Genomic DNA, 25,001 nt, shown 5'->3' on the forward strand with positions numbered 1-25,001 from the left:
CATTTTAATGATGGCGTGCTTATAAAATGAAATTATTAATTTCCCTTTCATTAACCTACCGTTACTTAAATTGTGAAGGGCATGACCGAAAAAAATGCATGCAAGTTCTAAAATAAAATGAAATTTAATTTTAAAATATAATTTTAAATCCCTTCTTCTCATTTAAGATTATTCCAAATTTGAAATATCAAATGGGGGGGGGGGGGGATTAAATCGTGGTCTTTCGTGATTTTCGGTCGCGGTAATTGACCTTGTCGAGCGTTAAACAAAAAATTAAATATTTATAATACAATAAAACACTCTAGTTCACGTGACCTGCCGCTTTCCACCACCCCCTCCTCCCCCTTGACTTTTCCTCGTTAAATCCGTATATTTAAGGGGGTAGGTGTTACGGTGTGAGGCCGCTTTGTGATACGCACACCCTCACTCTCAATAGGGGCGGTTTGAATTGTTCAGTCGGTTGAAGGCTTCCGCTCACGTTGGTCGATAAAATATTCTGCTCGAGACCTGGCCGTAAAGTATTTACACTCGATAGCCGCGGAACGCGACTGTCACAGATGCGCGCGCTTTTTCAAACACAACAAAAGTTGCCGCTTTGGCCAAAATGACACAACCAGCGAAAGCAATCGATTTCATACATATATTCGTTATCGATTGATTTGAAATAATCATTGCAGTGAGCTATAATAACTCACACTATTAAAATGTGTCTCCAGTGTGATATAATGTGATTGTTTCAGTTTATGTGTATGTATGTACATGTGTAGCTATGCGTCGATTTCATTTTCGGTGAATTATTGAAAAAAATGCCAAGGTCAAATTTTCAGCACGATTACACCCCATACTAAAGTGTACACATATTAATACAGCATTCAATCTGTGCAATTCTTAGTATGAAGTGAACAACTTTAATACAAACATTTATGTACAATAATATATCAATATATTGTATGTGCATTGTGTGTATTCAAGTAGAATCGTTGACGATAGTTTTTCCTTTAAATTGAAGGGGCATTTTTATTGACTAACGAATATTTTAATCATTTTTATCCGTAACGAGACATCAAGATATCGCACCGCTCTATTAGTAACTTACTCGATTAAAGTTCGCGTCGCGTTACGCCTCAATGTGCACAATCTGAGTGCATATTTTTGGTCCATTTTTCGATGACGATGTGAATTTGACGATACATTGGCAAAAATAAACTTACCTACCCAAATACATTTTAGTAGCAAAACAAAAATATTTTAATTTTCATCTCATGTTTTACTCGTTCGGCTTAAGTTTATTGTTGACCTTTTGAGTCAAGTGGAACGTGTCATGCGAATCGCGTGATTTCGCCAAATACTGACGAGAAACTTATATAAACACGTTAATGTGCTTCGGTTTCGGCTAATATTTAATACGCGCGGGGTAGAGTGGGTTCAATAGTGACCCCACCGTGGTCGTGGACCCAACGCGAAACCATTACTTTCGACTGCCATAATTATAATGAAAATTCACGTGTACTGATATGCGCAGCGCATGAAAACCCCTTTTTTATATACCTATACATACATACATACATACGTACAAAGGTTTGTATGTATAATCGCCTTGTGCCTTTAGTTATCGTCACTGATGGGGTAGAAAAAGTCACCTCTTTCTCCGAACGAAAACTTGTCAAAGTTTTGAGAACCTACACATTTCTATACTAATAAGTAATTAGTGTAAATCAATACACAAACACACACACATCGTAGTTTTTGAAGTGTTTACTTATGTGGGAATTCAAGTAAGGGAAGATCGTGAAGAGGGAGAAATTAAACACGACTTTATACGGCAAGTATTTTATTCGATGTATCTCGATACAGTCCAATCCAGAGCTCCATTGCACCAAACATGGTGCACTGACTAGCTCGCAACCACTGCCGACCAATCACAGTTCGCCCGCACATCAACCGGTGTCTGGGGTACCAACTCTCAATAATTAACACACTCATGTGTAACAACTGTTCGACATGACTCTTATGAATCATTTACACATCAAATCCTACACTTATATGGACACGAATAAGCGTAAGATATGTAGTTACGGAAGTGGTAACGAAATATGCCATCCTCTGTCGGCTCGTTTCATTTTCAACTCGGAAGTTTCAGTTCTACCGTGCATGGTGTCACACACGTCTGATTTGTTTTTCACTCAAACACTCGTGAAAAGTTTTATTTAGCAATTAGTGAATGAAAATTATGATTAAAACTATAGTGTGAAAAAATGCCTGAAGTGAAATTTCTTCAGAAAAATTTAGACGATCCCACACTTTACTTGGGAGAACTTCAGGGTAATAGCAAAGGTCGGCAGCAGCCGGCTGTATACATCATCCCGAGTGATCCAGACCCGGTGAGAAGATCAGACGAGCACGGCGATCCCTTCAGAACTCCGTCTCCGATACACTTGGATCCGGCACAGTGGAACAGAGGACCCCGCAGTCCGGATCCGATCCGTTCCAAGAAAGCCGCCATTGTCAAGCCGACGACCAACGCCAGCCACAAGCCGGGAAACAGAGTTACCATTAGGTCATTTACGTATAAATTAAGCGCGATAAGTTATGCACGAGAGATGTTTATCTCGAAACTATAGCGTAAGAAAGGCATTAGAACAAATAACCATTTTGCGATTTACGAGGTTCACCCTAACCCTAACCCACTGACCCAAAATATGCGTGTCAACGTAACACACTGACTCTGATTTAATTCACACTTAATAGGTACGTGTGTTTAAAATCGCCCATTGACCCGAATCCAACTTTTGTTCAAAGCTTTTGCTCAAATGCAATATTGTCACTTACAATATACATACACCTACACGTAAAACATTGAATTCTGTAATGGATATGGAGATACATGTTTATTTATTCACTTTTTCACTATCCTTTGACCTACAAAGTTTTTTAAATAGGTTAATTTTTTTCTTTCTTTTATAGTATCAATGCAGTTGATTACGCCATATTAATTCTTAATTATAAATAAATCATAATAATAGCTATGTTGGAGTATGAATCAATTTTAAATTCATTTTCAGAGTTTAAACGTTGATATAAACTTCCACGGCATATATATATTTTTTTATTCTTAAAACTTATATGAAAATTTAAAAGAAATTATTGTCCAAATAGACGACAAAAATATTGAGATAAAATTTTATATTACATATGTATGTATATTTTATGAATCATTGCCATTACAATTAAATAATTATCAATGTATAAAATTAAGTTAAAAAAAAAAGCAAAAGAGAAGAGTACATCATTTTAAATTATGCTATAAATATTCACATGGTTATAAAAATATATTTTTGTTTCCAGATTGCCTCACAGTGATTCTAAAGGCACGGACAGTGTGAAAGCTGCAAACAAAAATAGTTTAGGAAGTCCAATATCAGATGTAAAAGATCTAATCGAAAATTCGAACAAAGGAGCCGAAGGCAAACCACCGAGCATATGCAGTCGGCTTATGGGAGGATGTGTCCAAAAGATGCCATGTTGTGCCAAATTGGCTTTCTCTAAGCAGCCCAGCACTTCTCAAGTGCAACTCGTCAACGAAAAACCCGAAAAGAAGAAGAAGACTTCCAAAGACACGGAAGCACCCAAGGCGGGCGCAGGAGGCAAACTATCAAAATTGAACTGTTTTAAGAAAAAGGACGACACCGATAGCGAAATGGTGAATATAACAAGCAGCAAAGCGGAACTTGGGAATGAGAGAGGAGTCGGCGATAAAACGGAAGAGACTCCGTCTCCTGGATGCCTGAGTTGTTGTAAGAGGAAAAATAAAATACGGGACTCGAGTGCTGATAGAAGAAACGTCAGCGCAGAGCGATGGTGGCACAAGATAGCCTGTTGCAAAACGAAGAAGCAAAAGCAGCAAGACTGGGCGGCCAGGAGAGACAGCATCCTGAGCACTCCGGCCCCGCCGCCCGGGTATGTCTCACATAACTAAAATTAAATACCGACGTACGCCAGCTTCTCTATAATGTACATTTAATTTAACTGATTTGAAGACTTTGATTGGAACAGATGTTGCGGTAAGTTGAAGCAGGCGTTGTGTTGTAAGAAGGGTGCCAGTCAGGTGGACGAGAGCAGAAGGACCAGTTTGTTCAGCAAGAAGAGAAGCCTTTCGCAAGCAGTGCCAATTGAGGTTTATTCTTTTCTTATATATTGAATACTAACTGTTGCTCTTTGTAATATTTCATAGTTAAAGGAATGATCTGTACCGAGTTTATGCTTTCAGGACGGTCGGTCCAAGTTGGATCCGGCACTCATAGAACATACCAGCCACATGAGAGGTGCTATTCCAGCTCTACCCGTGCCACTAGCCTGGATTTGTTTTATTTTCAATGTACTAGTACCGGGACTGGGTATGTTTAATAATACGAGTATACACACTGATACAGTTTCCATCATCACATTATAAAAAATATCAGTCAATATACGTACATATGTATTTGTAAAACAATGATCAATTTGATGATGAAAATTGCACATAAAATTTATAACACATTTTTTATATTTAAAATGTTTCGATCGATTTATCTAGGAACGATATGCAGTGGTTTGTTCTGTTTATGTTTTGGTCGCCCTCGGTTTGGAGTATACGATAGTTACAGACAGCGTATAGGTATACATTTTGATGTAAAATGGCATTAGAAGTAATCTCTTGCAATTTTTATCACGTGAATGTGTGATCTTTTCAGGTGCATTCTTAATCGACGTGTTGGTTGGGATTGGTCAACTGTTTACGGTGCTGTTTTGCTTGGTAGGATGGGGCTGGTCTATATGGTGGGGCACAATGATGATAAAAGTGGCGAGTGAGTGTTTTATCATATTTATAATACGTTGTATTATTATAGTCTCAATCTGTTGTATGTATATTGTACTAAAATATATTTTCAGGAAAATATAAAAAGTCTAGAATGACAGTGGTGGATCCGGAAAGAGCTGCTCCAACAACTAACAATCACAGAGCCGCTCGTACGTGAACGTGAAAAATATGACATGAACTATTTTGTAAATATAAATATAATATGTATAGGTAGTATATAAAATATATACAACGAACCATTTGTAAGATAAAAGAGTTATATTACATATGTATGTAGGTTTAAACGAGTTACTTATACTTTCTAAGCAACGTCGTCGATAGTGCCTTATAAATTTATCATAAGCTGTTTGTACTTGAAACTTCATCTCTCTATCGTATTAGGCATCTATTGGGTTACATATAAACTTACTCAACGGTACCTCAAATTCTGACAATTCTAAAAACAACAATTTAACACGAGTTTTAAATTTTTAATTAGATCCGATAATTGATAGTGCTTTTGAAATGCGTACCAACTTGAGTTAAAATGTACATATGTACGTCAATTGATTTAAAAACATGTAATTTGTTCCTATAACAAGATAAGTGATAATTTAATATGTTAAAATGGTTTTAAATTGCATAAATTAAAAATTTATCTAATGTAGGTTATATTACATACATAAATTCCATAGCCTTGACCACAATATTTAGTAAAATTTTCTGAAATTAAAAACTTCAATCATAGAGACATTTCCAGTGGCAGTTTTTTTATTAAAATTATTCTTTAATTTAAAATAAGTTTTTAGCTTTTTTATTGTAAAACATTTTCATCACATAATTATATATATATATATAATATACATATACAGTTAAAGTGTAAAAAACATATAAATTTTTAGTGTATCTTTAGTGTATTTAATAGGTACATACATATCAGTCCTATAACGATTCAATATGTATTATATTACATACTTATGAATTTTTTATCATATGTACGTAACTGCAATTAATTGCATTTACCATATTATTACACATCATATATAAAAGTGTAAATATTATTAAAGTTGATATGCAAGAGAGTGCATCCGTTCACACCTCGATGCAATGACTATGCATAATTAATAAAACGATCACTCTTTTCAAAAATTTATGTACATACGTTGTAAGAAATGAACGAAAATGAAAACACATTTATAATTGTTATTAATAAATAAATAAAATATGAGACATGTCTTTTGAAAAGGATTAAATTAATTTACAGTTACCTACTAAGTATACATATGTACCAGTGGCGGCTGGTCAGTTGCTGTTCTCTATCTCTATCGCACATTCCATAGTTGCATGTGGATGAGAGCAGAGTTTCCGAGGAGCTCTGGCGCTCTTACGAAACACTCCTTGCACACATGCAACTATGGACTGAGACAGAGATACAGCATATACAGTACACTCTCGATTATCCGGGCTAATGCTGGGGAGGGAGGGCACGGATAATCCGAATCATCAAATTTTGACTTGGTTTCGAGTTTAATATCATATTAACAAGACAAATTCACAAATTTCATAATTTTAATACTAATTATTTATTAAGAAAAAGGCTTATAGTTGAGCAGATGTGTGGCCGTTAGTACCTATAGTTAGTACTGCTGTTGCCAAAATATAAAAATAAAAATCTAGTCAACCAGCCAGATGCAGCATTGAAGTTGTCTACTAATCCTAATTTTTCATGGAAAAACTTGACTGTTTCCATACACATTTGACCGCTAATTGGTATTCCTTCGGCTCATTTTTGATTTAACTATACGAGTATAGTTGCAACCAAATCTTCGTATGTTGACATTTTCATACTTTTTCGCTTCGAAAGACCTGCAGAACTATCACAATGTCTCGCGAACGCCTCTAATTTATTTTTTTGTTTAACTATATTTCGAACAGGTATGTAAATCTGAAATATTTTCGAGTTAATAGCAAAGAAAATAATTTCACACACAAAGTATTATAATTGATAATAATTAAACATACGTATGTTCGAAAAAATCTGCTCTGAATACACGCACTTGTTACTTCTTCGATGATCAAAAGCGACTGAAAGAATTGACGCAATACTATTATAAAATATTTAAAAAGGGAACGAAAAACATTTGTTTCAAATAACACGCATGTTTACGGTCGCAATCAATTGTTGCGTTTCATTATCATATAATAACAAAATTTTATTAATTTAAAAAAATTAATTAATATTTTTCAAGCACGGATAATCCGCACCCGGATAATCGTGAGTACACTGTATTAAAGAAAAAATCAACCACTTAAAATGTAGAATTTAAGCATACATACCATAAGGAAAATATTATACAATAACAAAGGTTTTGTTAATTACTAAAAAAAAAATTCGATAAAATAGCCATCACGAGAATCATATAAGAAAAAAAATCTCTCCCCAGATGAGATCACAAACTTAACACTGAAATAGTCCAATTGGTTATCCTTTATCCGAAATTGTCGTGAGAACATCATCGGACGAGAGCAAACGCTATTTATGCGTCAGATATAGCACAAATATGCTTGTTAGAGCGCTGACTAGGAAAATGACGTCAAACCATCTATGGTAAAAGTTAAACTGTAGGTCACCGAGCACTTGAGTGATGATTATCCTGTATTCGGGAGGCATGTTCATCCTCATCAAGAGTACGCTGGAGCAAAAATACATGCCCATAATTTGAGCCAATATCAGAACAATGATGTTGGACGACCTCGACGATGATATTTTGTAGAAAAACTTAAAAAATAAATACATCGATTATAGCATTGATAGTTTTATACATTGATACATGTGTATGTAATTCATCTTACTTTAGTAAATGTCAACAATAATCCTCGAATGCTGGTAACGACGATACATCCCACTAGGAAAAATGATATATGCTGAGACCAGAAAGATACGTCTATCTCGAATCCCATCCAATGTACGGCAATCTCTATCCCTCTGGTGACAGGATCTTTTTTACCGACCCGGTCAAAGACGATGTTGATTGTTGACTGTAAATTTTAAATCCAATATATTACACAAATCACTTAATAAATTGTGGAATAATTGTATGAAGATTACTTGCTTACAATGAAAATTTTCCACATGCAATACAGCGAAAAGAAATAGCCTAGAAAGTTAAAATATTTTCCTTGCAAAGTCGCCGACCATTGAATTCTGTTCATCATACACCGAGCGCTATGTACTTCAAGAAACAATTGCCTTTGAAGTTCTTCCAAAGCGCCTATTTCACTCTTCAACTGCTCTATATCTATTATAATTTCAATATTATCATAATATACTGATGTATGTCATATCAAAGTAGTGTTTTTAAATAAACAGTACTCACTCTCAGTTGGTTCATGAGGGCTAGCGAAAGATTTAAAATTAACAATAAAAGAATTCCAGAGACTTCTTCCACCAGTTTTTCCTTGAGCTTCTGCGTTTTGAATATACTGTTGTCGTACGCCAATATCTCGTGCTTGAGCTATAGCTATACGCTTCTTCTTAACAAGAATCATATCCAACGTTTGCAACAATTTCTTTTCGATGAGTTGTATATCTGTGTGAGTTACAGGTCTAAAATAGCATCCACAAACTATTAAATCCAAAGCAAAATTAATATACATAGAAGAGTGAAGAGTTTTACGTAGTACATCATTTACCTGATGAAAATAGTCATCGATGTGTATGGATAATTAACGGCACCAAATCCGGAAAGTATTGCCATCACCGTGACTCCAATAACTCCTACTCTAGATACTCCTTGTTCTATCGAAAAAATACCCTATAATAACAGAAATATTTGTAAGCCAATCATAATACATATGTCTGTAGATGAATACTCCATTCAAATCAACAGACCTGTTTTGGACTCAATATTGGGAATGGATTCCCAATCTTCCAAAAGAAATATAAATATATGAACCAAACGAGCAAAGTCATCGGACGTATGAAATTCGGATGAACTATAAATTAAATTACAAAATTACCATATGTATGTAAATATAAACATCTTGATACAAGTATAATGTTCAAAAAAAAAAATGTAATTACCATAGCGAATTTGGCTGATACAAAAGTAACCAATGTAAAATGGAATTACAGCTATGACCATAAATAGCATTAGATATAAGCCTAAATTCCAATGAAAGTATCGTGAACTGAAACAAATGGCATCGTTTAATTTGCACAGAATAATACAAAAGAATGTTTACATTAAAAATGATCATAATGTTATGTACCTGGAATCTAGATATCCAATAATTTCAAATATTATAAGTTCGAACATTGTGCAACTGAGGGCAAAGGTTATCGAAAATATCAACTGTACAAGTAAATGATGCACTTCGTAATCTCTGAACAACTGTTTGACGAAGAAAACCCATCCTCCTAAAAAGAAAAATATCTGAAACACAGATGAATGGTCACAAATCGGAAAATGTTCAAATAAAAACTTTTCTGTTATTTATAATATTCATTGGTTTTTATGAATACCTGTGATATAAGAATGATCGAAGTGTCTTCTATGAAGCCCATTTTGTAAAGTTTATGTCATAATTTTCGTTGTGAAGGTGTTTTCAGTTCTTATTCGAAACAAGCCGGCACAACTGTCACGTTGACGTTTGTATTTTTCACGTGTACTCAATTTCGGCACTAACACGTCAAAATCTATCCATTATACAAATTATTTCTCAAAAAGATTGAAAGCCTCAAAAACCTAAGATATCCTATCAAATCTCGATAGCAAACAGTCTCATCATAAATTATTCTAGATGTAAATAGTTATGATGAAATACTACAGGATGTACAATTTTTGGTCATTTTATTTAAAATTTGGGTAAAACTTAAAACTATTGTAACGTACGCCGCGGATTAAGCGAATAGAATCCCAGAGACTGTGTGACCGTTCAAAAATTATCTGTAACGGATTAACTAAATGCATACCGTGCGACTGGTATAAGTGGGTTTTAAGGATTAGCGACAAGCTAAGTGCATGAAACAATGATTGCACTTCTCATACCGTGGGAATACATATCCGAATACGTGACTATACAGTAGGTAAGCAGATTAGACGTCCTGAGAGATCTACCCCTTATAAGGCGGTACGTAAGCGATCTCAGGTCATTTCTGGACTTAGCCGTGACACTGCGTGTATCTCCTTAATCATCAATAAATGCTGTGAAACGACTGTTGGCCTTTTACTTGGATCCTCCACCCACCCCTACGCAACACTATGTATGTGTAAGAAACATAAAAGTAGAATGCATAGAATGGTCATTGTTAACAAAAGTATCGTCTAAAAGCGAGCCATTGAAGAGAGTGACAGAAAGTAAGAAGAGAGACAAGAGAGAGATAGATGAAGTTTTGCAAACAATGAACAGAGTTTTTGTAGCAACATTTTTGGAGGCTGAGAGCGATTCTATGCATTCTACTTCTATGGTAATAAATCATTCTTTCTGAAAAATATTGGATAAAATTCCTACTCGCAAAATAAGCCACTCAAATGTTATACTAAATACTTTTTGTTGTGAATTCTTATTACAAAAGACCTTTTGTACCTTCAATGGTTGACCACTAACTCATAGGAAATATATTTTAGTCGCGTAAAATAATGATTCATGTGATGAACAAAAAGCATCTAATGAATTAATTTTATTCTCGTACTTTTATTTTTATTTTATTTTAATTTATTAATTGAAAAATCAACAGACAGGATGTACATAGATATGTATAAAAAAACAAATAGTAAATAAATAATATATGTAACATATATGTAAATAAATAATCAACAACAATAAATAAATAAACAATGTAATAAATAATAAATCAACAGACAGGATGTACATAGATATGTATAAAAAAACAAATAGTAAATAAATAATATATGTACATAAATAATATATGTAACAAATATGTAAATAAATAATATATGTAAATAGTAAATAATAATATATGTACTTTGTATAATATAAGCTAAAATTTTATCGTATTACGGCCAAAGTTGTCAAAATTTAATTGACGTTTCTAACTGAGGTTAAGTTCAATTTGCTACAATTTCACTAATAAAATGACATAACTGTAACACTGCGCTGTTTTAAATACGCGCAAAATGTTATTTTTACCTCATCAATGTCCTAAATTTCAAAGGCATTTGTATCAACTATCATCTACATCAAAAATACATACTAAAACTTTAGAAAATACACTAGAAAAAAAGTTGAAAGTGTTGGAAGAGAAATACTCATGCTTGGTCGTTGAAGATTCTACTCTCAGACCTTGGGATACGACCGACAGATTCAAGTACGATCTAAACAAAACGATTAACGCTCCGAATGATGGCAAATTTCCAGCGACATTCAGCCTCGCATTACCTCCACCAAATGTTACCGGATCGTTACACTTGGGGCATTCGTTAACGGCAACTCTTCAAGATGTACTATGTCGGTTTATGCGACTGAACGGATCGAGCGTATGTTGGCTACCTGGCACGGACCACGCCGGGATAGCTACACAAGTCGTCGTCGAAAAATATCTAGCTAAAAAAAATATAACTCGCTATCAACTCGGCTACAAGCGATTCAACGAAGAAATATGGAAATGGAAGGCACAGAACGAAGGTGTTATTCAGCAGCAGTTAAAATCTCTCGGCGCGTCACTGGACTGGTCCAAAGAAGTATTCACGATGGATCCAGATCAATCCAAAGCAGTCAAAGAAGCATTCGTTAGACTTTTTGACAATGGATTAATTTATCGATCGAACCGCCTCGTAAATTGGAGTTGTTCTCTTAATTCCAGCATATCAGACATTGAAGTCGATAACATAGATGTCTTAAATCCAATGTACATTAGCGTGCCGGGATATTCTAAGCCGGTAAAATTTGGCGAGATGTATGAAATCGCTTACAAAGTACACGATCGTTCCGAAGAAATCGTCGTAGCGACAACTCGCCCGGAAACTCTACTGGGCGATGTCGCCGTTGCCGTCCATCCTGAAGATAAAAGATATTCCAGTTTGGTAGGAAGTCATTTGAAACATCCTTTCATCGATAAAACAATTCCAGTGATATCTGACGAATCCGTCGAGATGACTTTCGGTACGGGGGCTGTTAAAATAACACCTGCTCATGACAGAAATGATTATGATATCGCCGAAAGACACCGTTTGGAAATGATGCCTGTGATTAATGAAGACGGACTTATCGAACAGGGCTATTTGCACTTTTCCGGAATGAAAAGATTTGATGCTAGAGAAGTCATCTTGACCGAACTGAAACAGTTGGAACTGTTAAGATCTGTAAAGCCGCATAAAATGGTAGTGCCGACTTGTAGCAGGAGCGGTGACATTGTAGAATTATTACCACGTCCTCAATGGTACGTTAATTGTAAAGAGATGTACCGAGATGCATTAGAAGCCATCAAAACGGGAGAATTACAATTGGTGCCCGATACTTACGATAGGATCTGGACTCAATGGTTGGATGAAAATAAGGATTGGTGTATTTCCAGACAGCTGTGGTGGGGTCATCGGATTCCGGCTTACGAATGTTATTCGATTGATAATAGAGGTATAAATGCTTATTTGTCGTATTGAAAACGCATTTTGAAAAATTGATGCATGTGTTAATTATTATAATTTTAGATAAATCAATTTGGGTAGCTGCTTTCGATGAAGCCGATGCGAAAGTTAAATCGAGTAAAATCCTCAACACATCTCCGTCTAAGATTTTGTGCACGCAAGACGATGACGTATTAGACACTTGGTTTTCATCAGGAATCTATCCGTTTTCTTCTCATGGATGGCCTAAATCAAGGGCTCAATACAAAAAACTCTATCCTTTAAGCTTGATGGTGACAGGACACGACATTACTTTCTTCTGGGTGTGCCGAATGATCATGCTCGGAACAAAGTTAACGGGAACATTGCCGTTCTCCAAAGTTCTCTTACATGGCATCATATGCGATGCGAATGGAGCGAAAATGTCCAAAAGTAAAGGCAACGTAATAGAGCCACAGGACGTAATCAACGGTATATCTTTAGCTGATCTGAACAGTAAAGCCAGAAAGTCTCACGCTAACGGAATAATGTCCGACGATGAATTGACGAAGACGTTGAGCGAACAGACTAAGCAGTTTCCTGAAGGTATTCCGCAGTGTGGAACGGACGCATTGAGGTACACACTCTGCAGCCAGAATGTAAAGAATGTATACATCAACTTTGAAGTTAAAGAATGCCACTCGAATAAACTATTCTGTAATAAAATTTGGCAAAGCTTACGATTCACCCAAAAATTCACCGACCAGCTAGACGTAGACGCTTTAAAATCGTGCAGAATGGAAAATCTCAGTCGTGTCGATATGTGGCTGCTGAGTAGACTTTCGACCCTCGTACAATCGGTGTACGCTTCTTTAGATAATTTTGATTTTCATATAGCTACAAATTCATTGAAACAGTTTCTATACCGTGAATTATGCGACGTTTATATTGAATGTGTCAAAATGGATATGAAGCCCGTTTTAAACCAAGAAAAAATGGCTTTACATTCTCATACACTATCCGCTTGTTTTAACACAAGTTTGAGATTGCTGTCTCCGTTCATGCCTTTTATATCTGAAAAATTAATCCCCCACATACCTGTCGATCACAATTGTGTCGTCAACTACCACGATACTATCGATAATTTATCAATCGGAAATAAGGAAACTCTTCTGTCTTGGAAGGATGTAAAGTTAGAGAAGGAATTTGAAGTCATGCTCAAAATTATAACGACCGTTCGCCAGATAAGAAGCACTTACAATGTAAAGAAAAATAATAAATCTTCAATTTTCATCGAAAGTAGTGCGGAGCATAGTGAAGTCGCTCTTTGTTATAGAGATTTAATATTATTCCTCGGAGCATCCGAAGGATTGTCCGTCGGCAGTGAAAAGATCGATTCTACGATGTGGGCATATACTGCCGATAAATCGATGAAAGTCTACCTAACATTATCCGACTCTGAAGACTTTCAAGTGAACCGTTCAGACGCTGGACGGCAAATGCTGTTGAAGAAATTGGATAAAGTAAAGAAAGCTTTAGCGAAACTAGAAAAGACAACGTCATCTGAAGGATTCGGCAAAAAAGCGCCTCTTCATATTCAAAAATCGACAAAAGAAAAAATGTTCGCTTTAAGGGAGGAATTGAAAAAGTTAACAGAAAATAGTTAGTGAAAAAGTTATTGTATTTATGTATGTATGTTTTATAACAAAATAAATCTAGTCAATAATTTTTAATTGTTACCATTTTATAACAAGGGCACTTGAATGAATAAAACACATGTACATATATATATATATAATAGAAAATTAATTCTGTATTTAAAACAATCACAAATTTCAAGTGTCACGGTATATAAAATTAGGTACATATTCTGCTAATGTGCATAAAATTCGCCTGTTTGTCGGGCGATCGGACAATGTGCAGATTTACCACTACACTATGCTGTATAATATTTACATCCCCGAAATCGACTTGACATTAACAACAACATATTTATAACAACACAACATATGTACTTACACACTAATTGCACCTCGATAAGAGAGTAGACATAAAAAAAAAAAATTACTTAAAACATAAGCTGTAAAAATACTTCAGACTAGAGGAGAAATAAAATAAAATCATTTCATCCAAAATTTAATGCGACGCCGCCGGCAATTTAATAAATAGTAAAAATACAGTCGAACATAACACCACACACACATACAATGTATGTCCATACTAAAATAATAATACGAAAGCACAATCATTTGAAGAATATCCGCTTTTGCGTGGAGTCGTCTTCGACAAACTCCACAAACGGATGTTTGGCTTTGTGCCGCAGCATCATCTCTTTCGACCTGAAAATCTGCGAGCAAACGTCGCACTTGTGAACGATCACAGTCTCCTTTACTACAGATTTAGTCTTCACTACGACGGGGTATTGTCCGCCGCGACAGTGCAATCTCCGATGCGACGACAATTCACTGGCGTTTCGGAAACAATCTTTACACCGTTCACACTGATGCTTTTTCTGCAATACATATTCAAAATCATAATAAGACTTATTAAATAAATTAATCATTAATCGCCAGTTAAAATTTCGAGGTTGCCACGTTATATAAATTATTAAAAAAACACACACACATCAACAGTGCTGTCATCAAATGACCGTTCGTTAAAAATTTCCGGAAACTTATTGTTAAATAAATGCCTTCATGAATAAACTTTCGGCAATGTATGTATTTATTAAATTATTGGTAATCAAATATAATATATTTTAATATACATATGTAAATGCATGATAAAAATCTATTATCTACATATATGACAGGCTGAAAACCAGACTGGTACAAGTGACATTTTTTAAAAAAAAGCTGGTTTAAGTGCTAAAATAATAGCATATATGAAATGCTATTATTTTAGCACTAAAACCAGCTTTTTTTTTAAATGTCACTTGTACCAGTCTGGTTTTCAGCCCGTCATATGATTTAATTTCAAAACTTTTTACACATCATATGTATGTAATATCAATGTACGTAACAAATGAGAAATAATTTAAAATGACAATAATTACGAAATAGTAATATAAGAAAATCACACAAATTATGTAGTATTTTGTTCTGAAGTTAATACATATTATTCATGGGATATTTTTGTACAATATTATAGAATAGAATGGCTAACTGTACTAACAACACTGTAGTAGAGTCAATTCGTCATATGTAAACACACCTGAAGTTGTTTCTGTCACAAATTATATATTAATTTTGTATTAAAGTATCGTCAAATAACATACTACCACCTAAATTTTACTTGCCGAGATATTCATGATGATAAATATAAAAGCACGCCTTATCACACAGAGGCATATAATTGCATAGTCTACAAAAGAAGCGCGTTGGATTCTGTTTACCGAGAGACAGCTTGCACACGTGGCAATCCTTTTTGTAAGGTCTCCCGTTCAACTTGGGCCATATGGCCATGTAATGGTCTCCCTCTGGCTCCTGCAGCCGCGAGTTTTTCCCCCTAGCCTCGGCAATCTTGGTCTCGTAGAAGATCTGCATCAACACCCTCAATTGGAAAACGTGAAAACCCATATCGGCGTCGATGATCCGCAAGTAGAGAACGTAAGCGTTTCTCAGACAAATGTCGACCAGGTGAAGGAACACTTTGTGATACCACTTGATCGACTTTTGCTCCTCGATAATGCTCGAAATCATCAGCTCCGGTTGTGAATAGGTCCTCGTATTTTTTATGTAATCTTGGGCGGCGAACGCCAACTTACTCGGCGTGTCTTCGCTGCTCACGCTTATATGAAACGTACTCAATAAAATGCCACTAATTTTTTGATATACCCAATTCTGAGCCATCATCGTGTCGGTGTAATAGTACCTGTTCGTCTCGTCGAACTTGGGCATTCCCGGGTGATTGTCGTTGATCACTCCGCATACGTTGGTGCTCCTCGAATGCATAGACGCAATCAGGTACGGATCGGTTAACGCCTTGCACAAGTATATAGTGTGACCGCGGTCCAAAAAAGGAGACAGAAAAATCATTGCAGCATCGTTCGAGGGACCGACCACACGCGGAATGTCCACCGATGTGCTCACGCTGTAGATGTAGCCGTTGTTGGAGTCGTGTACAGCGTATACCCTGATCTTGAATCGCTGCTCATCGGGAAGCGGCGGTTGCCGTCTCGTTTGCGGCTTCCGGGATATGAAACTCTCGCTCAAGTGTAAATTCTGACTGGGCTTCATGTATCGATTCAAGTTTACGTTCAAGTGTCCGATCACCGTGTTGATTTTGGCCGAGCGACTCGGATCCAAGTCGTCGTTTTCAAAATGGAGCGCATTCAGCAGTTTGCAAAACCGCTCTTTGGACATGAAGCGCGCGTACAGCGTGGAATATACGCCGGACTCTTCCGCCCAATATGCTGATAAATCTTTGTACGGATTCCTCGAGAACAGCATGCACACGGCCAAGAACAAGTAGATCTCGTCGGGTTTAGTTCTGAACCAACTGCTCGCCTGTGCGGATTTTGCGGCTTTTTTGTAAAAACGATTCGTTTCCCGTGCGATCAACCTGACGAGGCTTCTGTCCATGAACAATTTGAAAAAGTCGCTCTCTGTCGAGTACTTGTTCACGTCCACGAGTTCTGTCGGTGTTGTATGAGACAAAAGATGAATTGTAGGATTATAGATATCTTTTTTCCAATTGATTTCGGTTATCGACGGTTCCAACTGGTTGGAACAATTTTCGTCACATTCAATTTCACTTTCGTCCGATTCTGGGTTGATTCTTTTACAATGCGACGAATCAATTTCAAATGTCGCCATAATGTGCAAGGTTAAAACTAAAATAAATTGTTAGACATATAACACAATAAACAATTAAAACATATATGAATATTTTCATTCGAATAGGATTATAATATATGTATATGTATAGTATAATATTAACCTCATTCAATCAACAGTTCCAGTGAATTCAGAAAGGAATCGTTACCAGTCGGCAAATTTGAAACCAATAATACATATAATGCCACAATACTTATTGTCACAAAAGTTTTGACCATAAACACAAAATATACGAGAAGCATAATTAACTTATACAGGAAACTTTTTTCGAAAAAGATTGTGATTTTTTTTTCAATCATAATATTATCATTTACATACATACAAACAATAAGTTTCCAATAATTGTAAATTTAAAATTGAATGAATTAGCCATAGGCAGTTGCAGTATTACACGTTATCTTGGACTCATTCCGTCAGCTGATTTTCCATTATATTGTTGCGTAGAGGTGGGTGGAGGATCCAAGTAAAAGGCCAAAGTCGTCTCACAGCATTTATTGGTGATTAAGGAGATACACACACACTGGCAGTGCTCTGTCCCAAATGTCTTGATATGGTCTTAGTACCTCCTTATAAAGGGACAGGTCGCTCAGGGCATCTTCGACGTCCGGTTACTTCCCCATTGTTTAGGCATGTACCCGGATATATATTCCCACGACACTCAGTCCCACGCTATCGGTCACTTCTAAGAAGGGACCAATAGCGGCCAATTCGGTGGCCATTGTTTAGCCTACTTGCACTTAGTCTGGAGATAATCCTTGAAACCAATTATAACGGTCACACAGTCTCTAGGATGCTACGAACCTAATCCGATTGCACTTACTCGGCGGTGTACGTAACAATATAATATGCATGTATGTTAAACACTTGCCGCACTGTGATGGATAGCGAGCGAGATACCAGGACTTGTATTTTATTTTATTTTTCTTAATATACTGAAAGCAGGTTCTTCATATTTTGTGAATTCTTCATCAAAACCTCTATGATTCAAATGATGTCATAACGAAATAAAAAAACATTGACCGATATCAACAGAAATAATTATTTTCGCGGAAAGTCCCATGTACATGTGCCTCAAAAATGGGACATTCAGTACTCTGCGCTCAATAGTCAATGTGAGAATGATATCCGCCTCGGAAAGACAGATCTGCGTCAGCCGTTATTTTTTTAATTTCTTGCACTTATGTTATAATGATTTTTATAGCTAATTACAAAAATCAACCTCGCAGATTTTGCATTATTTTAACTGAAAACATGTTTTTAACTGGACTGATCCTTTCCCATTGGAGGAGATTCAGTCCCCTAGCTAAGTTTGCAGCGACTTCTTGAGGATATTAATATCAAAGGAACTCAAAGTGTAATTTTTTTTATACAAATACTGATGCAGGAAGTGGCGAGCTTTCTCCCCACTCAACAATGATTTTACAGATTTTCCATTTTTGGGGAGAAAACACACTCGAACGAATCGAACGGCACGTGAAGGTTCTTGGACTCCCGTGGTTAACTGTTTGCCTGCGGCCGTCTTCTATGGAAGCTTTGCGCGACAAGTCTGTAGCGCGGCTGTCTTCCATAGAATTTCTGAACTTTGCACGGGATTTTGAGCCATATATACGCTTATTTCAACTGTTTTAAGGTTCAAAATTAGTTGAATATATTACTGAGAGTTGAATGCCATCTATTCAATTTGCTTAAAATGAATATATACCAGTCAAAATTAGTTTTTTGTGGAACCATACTGAAACCTCGTTTATGTGACGTCACGTCTGTTGAACAATTGTGACGATACGTCTCAATTGTATGAAGAATGATTATTTGACAATTAAGCCAAAACTACGAGATATATTAGGTATTTTATTGTTTAAAATAATACTTTATGTGTTAATTAACATATCTGGTTACTTGAGTAAATATTAAAATCTGTATTTAAGGTCGAAAACTCGATTGCCAAATTCGCGAAAAAGGTGCCGCGTACAGGGCTTGTTCACTATATTTATTGCCGCGGGCAAAGGGTTAATATGACTTATAGCAGTACAAAGGATTTCAGCCTGGATGCCATTTGCGTGCTAGTGTTTTTTTTACATGTGCAAAACCATTGAAAGTTTAAATTTGAAGAATTCAATTGATTTCCAAATAAAATGACAGAGTAATACGAACATGATAAATTTACATAACGTGTAGCAACCCAATGATATATGTACATATGTATAATATTAAAAATGTGTTTTTGTATACCTTAATTTTATTATGATCGTCTGCTTGGTGATCCGAGAGCGCTTTGAGTGTGGTATAACTTTTGCTACAATGCTTACACTTAAATTTAAATACGGCAATGTTTTCAACAACGATGGGCTTCTTGGCGACGACTTGCGGTGTAGTTGCGGTGTGCTCCGATGCGATGTGACTCTTGAGCAACTTCCTGTCCAAGAACACCGTATCGCAATATTCGCAATGCACACTGTTCGTTATGTGTTTATCGACGTGGTTCTGCATCACTTTTTTGTGTATGAAACCCTTGTTGCAAAATTTGCACCGGTACTCTTTCATCTTGGCCATTTCCGCGTGCATACTCTGCTCGTGGCGGTTGAAGTCCCGCTTGAACCGGAAGGGCAACGAGCACCACTTGCAGAGAAAGCCCCCGTGACTCTTGATGCAAGCGATCATGCTGGATTTTCTGCGAAAGGCACTGCCGCACCAGCAGTTGTGAGTTTTAGCCCCCACCGGTTTTCGCAGACGTTTGCCATTATTTTTAACGGTCGATTTGGGCGGTCGGGGAGAAGGGTTCAATTTAGAAGCCGAGTCCGACTTTGGCTCGGCTTCGTGAAGCTTTTCGTGTTTTTTCAACGAGCCAAAGTATTGGAACGGCCTGTGGCAGATGGAACACTGGTAGCTAACCGGTGAAAGCAAATCGTTCGTTTGACTGACATAATTCTGTAACTTTTCTTGGACACTAATCACCGGTTCCGCTATAATGATCTCATCACTCTCCACTGCTTCAACCTTAAAACACACATCGTCAGCTTGAAGTTCATCTTCGTTTAAATTTTGAATTGAATCCGATTCACTAATATAATCTTCCCTTTTAATATTCGAATCGTTACAATCATCCAATAACTCTTCATTGTTCAATTTATTAATTAAAAAATCACTATCTTCACTTTTAACGCACGCTATTTCAGCTTCTATTTTTTGATCCTATAAAAAAATGAAATCCATCAAAATAAACGAAATGTGTTTCGACTTAAATATTGATGATTACACTGTTCGACACGAAAAATGTTTCAGACGAGATATGACTTTTCTTATAGATCTATGCCCAGTGAAAACGAATCTGGTAATAAAAAGTGTTGATTGGCTCGAGATTCGGAGATATATGTGTTTTTTAAATCGCGCAATTTTTCTATATCTTAGTGTTGTTCGGTCGATTTCTCAAAATCTGTTAATTTCCTGTTCAAAATGAATATTGGAATCTACAGTCGGGTATTTTATCTTTCATTTGTAGTACTTTTCAGCTTTCAAATCTCTTTAAGTAGTCGTCCAGTTCAAATCAAAAGTCAAAATTACGTTTTTAACTTGGGATTTTTTCCCACTGTTAATACTATATTATATTGAGTATTTTCTATTGAAACATGTTTATTAGGATAGTGTTCTGGCCACACTATGTTTACTCGTATTTAAACGAATCCGAATTGAATTAATAGGGATAATATATTAAATTATCTTTATATGAGAATTAAATAAAATTCCACTTAGAAAAATCATATTTCGACTATTCTTGTGGATTAATAACAAAAATTCGTTTATTTTATCGAGGTAAGCCAGTTATCAATAGAATTGTTGTTATTAATCCACAAGAATAGTCGAAATATGATTTTTCCAAGTGGAATTTTATTTAATTCTCATATAAAGGTAATTTAATATATTATCCCTATTAATTCAATTCAGATTCGTGTAAATACGAGTAAACACTAGTATGAGCTTTTTGTTCGCAATTTTACCAGTTTAAAATTCACCACACATTCAATTAACCCTTTTCAACGAAATAAAAAAATAGTGTGGCCAGAACACTATCCTTATAAACATGTTTCAATAGAAAATACTCAATATAATATAGTATTAACAGTGGGAAAAAATCCCAAGTGAAAATACGTAATTTTGACTTTTGATTTGAACTGGACGACTACTTAGAGAGATTTGAAAGCTGAAAAGTACTACAAATGAAAGATAAAATACCCGACTGTAGATTCCAATATTCATTTTGAACAGGAAATTAACAGATTTTGAGAAATCGACCGAACAACACCAAGATATAGAAAAATCGCGCGATTTAAAAAACACATATATCTCCGAATCTCAAGCCAATCAACACTTTTTATTACCAGATTCGTGTTCACTGGGCATAGATCTATAAGAAAAGTCATATCTCGTCTCTGAAACATTTTAAAAGCCGTCATTTGTCGAACAGTGTTATTATACGTACTTTCCCTTCAAGTGAATATTCACTTTTAATACAAGTGATAATAGGAAAGCCGCTTTCTTCGAATGCATCATCAGACGGTTGCGTTTCATCACAATGTTCATAGTCGAGCATCAACTCCTGCTTTACAATTACTCCATTGTACAATCTATCCTCTCCACTAAAATAAAAATAACATTGATGAATACAATTAAATATGAAACATAACGACTATACCAATGCGAATATCAATAGCAATTAACCTATCTTCCCCAACTGTTTCGTCCATTTTACATTGTTGGATCAGACATCGGGATAAGATATATTTTCACTGTCGCCCTGAAATATATAAAAGATACATTTCATTATTAATCATCCAACTGCATAATTACTAAATTACTTGTGCAAATATGGCCTTAAAAAAATAACGAAAAATAAAATGCTTTTTCTAAGAATAGACTACTCTTCTGCACCATTTAAAAGTAGAGCCCGAATGCCCCAAAACAGTTTTTAAAACAATCAAGAAGAGTTGCATTCTTAGAACAAACAAAGTACACAATATACTAATATACATTATGCTTACCGAAGACAACGATTGATTCGCCTGTATATATTAATTATATATCAGTCTTTAACGTTATAAATAAATACGACTTTTAAGGCATAATTATTGTCGTTAAATATTCACACACACACACACACATACACACACACGTCTATACATACATATAATATTATATACATGATGTATGTATGCTAAATTAATATACATTGTATATAATACATTTACGATGATGGTGATGATGAGGTACGTGTGTTTTGGCATTTTGTTTATTATAACAATATACATATATAGTCTATGCGGTTGAGCGAGCTCGTCTCGGTAAAATGATACAATAGTTGTTGTTATACAGTTAAATTTGACGAATGCAATCATCAGTGCATAGTGTTGTTCGTCACGTAGCCGGGTGGCCAAACCATACTTTCTGAACTGTTTTGATTTTGAATCGAATTGTATTTGTTTTCGTTGCTGTTGCTGTTACTGATCTGCTGCTCCTGCAATGCAATGGATACAATACAATAATATATTATCGTGTTATGTAATTTGATATAAATACTGGAAGCTTGTGCTTTGTGTGCGGGAGTGGCCAATGTTTCTGTACAAAAGATTCACATTGATTAAAAAAAAAAAAAAAAACTCTTACATATGTACATAGCATTTCAAAGCTTTCAGTATTTATTTGACATGCGATACGATAACGATAATTGTTTCGTTTTAGTGAACGATAGATAGATGAAGAAGCACGAGATCAGAAATTTTGGCCACCCCTGAATAACTATGTATGTAACTAATATGTAGTCTAAAATAAATAGTGTCGATTGATTACTTTCAACATGAGGTGTTCTCTTTCGAGGAATGCGATTTCAATGCGCGCTTCTTTCTCGTGAGTGCTGGACCAAGATTCGTCCAAGTCGTCGGTGTTTTCTTTGGCGGTTCTCTGTTTTTGGTTGTTTTTGAGTCGATTCAAACGATACTCGCGCTGCTCGGGAGTTTCGTTCTCCAGTTTCTGCTTTTGGTAGTGTCGCAATTTGTTGAGCCGTCGCTCTCGGCGTTCGGGCGTTTCGTTGTTGATTTTCTTCTTCTGGGATATTCTTCCCCTCAACAGACGCTGTTCCCTCTGTTCGGCAGTCTCGCTCGAGACCCTCTGCTTGTAGTAGTTTTTCAATCGATTCAAGCGGTGCTCTCTCTGCTCGGCCGTTTCATTCTGTATGTAGTTTGTATTTTTGACTTTGGCCTTTTGCAAACGCAACACCCGCTCCTCGGCAGATTCGTTTCTTCTTTTCCTCTTGTGACTTTCGCACATTTTCATCAGACGCGCCTTCCGCTCTTCCGGCGTTTCTTTGATGCGACGTTTTAAATTGTTTATTTTTTGTTTGACCAACCTAATTTTACGTTGTTCGTCCGTTTCCCTTCGAGGCATTTTAAATCATATAATGAGCTATTATTTATATATATAGTATCGCGGTATTTTCATAAAATATGTCGTCCAGACATCGATAGGTTCTTCTGAAAAAGTTTTAAGAAGCAAACAATGAAAAAAATTGCACCTATTTGTGACGATTCAAATGAATAATGTGGTATAAATATTTGTTAATCGAAATTATATATATATATATATATATATATATATATATATATATATATATATCTTTAGTTGAATATTTTTAGAGAGGTGTTTTTTATACGAACATATTAAATATTGAAACATGCATTAACAGGAAGAAATATGGTTAATAAAGATGAGGCTGTGAAGGGGAGTGACAAACAAAAAGAGAAGAGCAACTGCAAGATACATAATATGATCTAACACATCTAAATAGATAATGAATTTTGTTCATCTAGTGGCGTTTCAATATTTTGAAATGTGTAATTTTTAAAATTGCGCGGACTTGCGACAAGAAGTATAAATTTGAATGCATGATAATTAGTCGGCGGGACGGTTCTGAAAAAAGAGGTAAAAATGTATTCTTCAACATTTCGAATACGATATAAAATCATATACACTCTGATTGATCAAAGCATAATAATTCTAATTGAATCACACACCCACACATAATTACACATTCATAGATGTGTATGCATACATTTCGGATCCGACTTTGAATCGATTTCTTGGCGTTTGCTTCAATCGGAAGAGTTGAGAGAAGAGATCTCATTATTGATAATTAGTAAAAAAAAAAAAAACGAAGTACATGTACGAAGAGAGGTGTGCACGCGAAAATGATCTTTATGCAGGTGAGGCAAGGTGCAAATTCGGTTGCATTTGTTCGGCGTACAGACGATCAGACGATCAGTCGGAAACATAAATATGACAGACGAGCGACTGACCGACGGTTGTCACAAACCCGGCTGTCGCGGTCGCGGTCGCCGCTCCGAATAAATAGGCCAATTGAAGCCAGAAAGTGACAGTGACAGTGACAGTGACAGTGACAGTGACAGCGACTTACATGAAGAATGGAGAACGGAGAGCGGAGAACAGAGACGAGCACGACCAGACCAAACCGAGCGACTCGCAACTCGCGACTCGCGACTCGCACTACTGCCAACTCACTTTTGACCGATCGTTTATTTTTATTGCCGGCTTCAAACTGCGGCTGCAGCATCTGCCTGCCTGCCAGACAACAAACCAGCAACATGTCACACGTCAAATACTTTACTTTAATACCCTTTACTGTAATGATCACGACTCCACTAATGAAGAGAGACCAAACCATAATAACATTATATTTATTGACTCAACGTCATCCTG

At 35.9% G+C, this 25,001-nt stretch overlaps 4 protein-coding genes across 5 annotated transcripts in view; 2 read left to right on the forward strand and 2 right to left on the reverse strand.

The window, feature by feature from the left end:
* stum (mechanosensory transduction mediator stumble) overlaps nt 1-5,015 on the forward strand; it is a 75,424-nt gene extending 70,409 nt beyond the window's left edge. Inside the window, exons 4-9 of the mRNA XM_077444564.1 lie at nt 3,346-3,957; nt 4,054-4,174; nt 4,268-4,394; nt 4,574-4,654; nt 4,731-4,844; nt 4,930-5,015. Of these exons, the coding sequence (XP_077300690.1) occupies nt 3,346-3,957; nt 4,054-4,174; nt 4,268-4,394; nt 4,574-4,654; nt 4,731-4,844; nt 4,930-5,015 (1,141 nt within the window). The remainder of the gene's footprint in view (nt 1-3,345; nt 3,958-4,053; nt 4,175-4,267; nt 4,395-4,573; nt 4,655-4,730; nt 4,845-4,929) is intronic.
* A 965-nt stretch (nt 5,016-5,980) lies between these two features.
* GPHR (Golgi pH regulator) lies at nt 5,981-9,523 on the reverse strand. Its single transcript, XM_077443963.1, has 9 exons — nt 9,363-9,523; nt 9,110-9,273; nt 8,922-9,028; nt 8,730-8,833; nt 8,531-8,652; nt 8,215-8,444; nt 7,955-8,136; nt 7,691-7,876; nt 5,981-7,616 (listed from the first exon to the last, which is right to left on the reverse strand). Exons 1-9 carry the CDS (start codon nt 9,402-9,404, stop codon nt 7,371-7,373), a joined length of 1,383 nt encoding a protein of 460 aa, XP_077300089.1. The 5' UTR covers nt 9,405-9,523; the 3' UTR covers nt 5,981-7,370.
* A 1,320-nt stretch (nt 9,524-10,843) lies between these two features.
* LOC143920805 (valine--tRNA ligase-like) lies at nt 10,844-14,220 on the forward strand. Its single transcript, XM_077443772.1, has 2 exons — nt 10,844-12,433; nt 12,508-14,220. Exons 1-2 carry the CDS (start codon nt 10,978-10,980, stop codon nt 14,067-14,069), a joined length of 3,018 nt encoding a protein of 1,005 aa, XP_077299898.1. The 5' UTR covers nt 10,844-10,977; the 3' UTR covers nt 14,070-14,220.
* On the reverse strand, nt 14,093-24,801 carry LOC143920806 (uncharacterized). Of its 2 annotated transcripts, none has more exons than XM_077443773.1 (5): nt 24,700-24,801; nt 21,954-22,029; nt 21,715-21,871; nt 19,470-20,429; nt 14,093-14,914 (listed from the first exon to the last, which is right to left on the reverse strand). In XM_077443773.1, the coding sequence occupies exons 2-5, from the start codon at nt 21,977-21,979 to the stop codon at nt 14,648-14,650; spliced, it is 1,410 nt and encodes a 469-aa protein (XP_077299899.1). In that variant the 5' UTR covers nt 21,980-22,029; nt 24,700-24,801; the 3' UTR covers nt 14,093-14,647. The 2 variants fall into 2 exon arrangements, with proteins under 2 accessions (XP_077299899.1, XP_077299901.1); XM_077443775.1 differs by lacking the exon at nt 24,700-24,801 and adding an exon at nt 22,274-22,746 and having other exon boundaries at nt 14,192-14,914.
* Nucleotides 24,802-25,001: the final 200 nt, after the last annotated feature.

This window comes from Arctopsyche grandis, chromosome 13, assembly GCF_051622035.1.
Source record: "Arctopsyche grandis isolate Sample6627 chromosome 13, ASM5162203v2, whole genome shotgun sequence".
Taxonomy (NCBI): domain Eukaryota; kingdom Metazoa; phylum Arthropoda; class Insecta; order Trichoptera; family Hydropsychidae; genus Arctopsyche; species Arctopsyche grandis.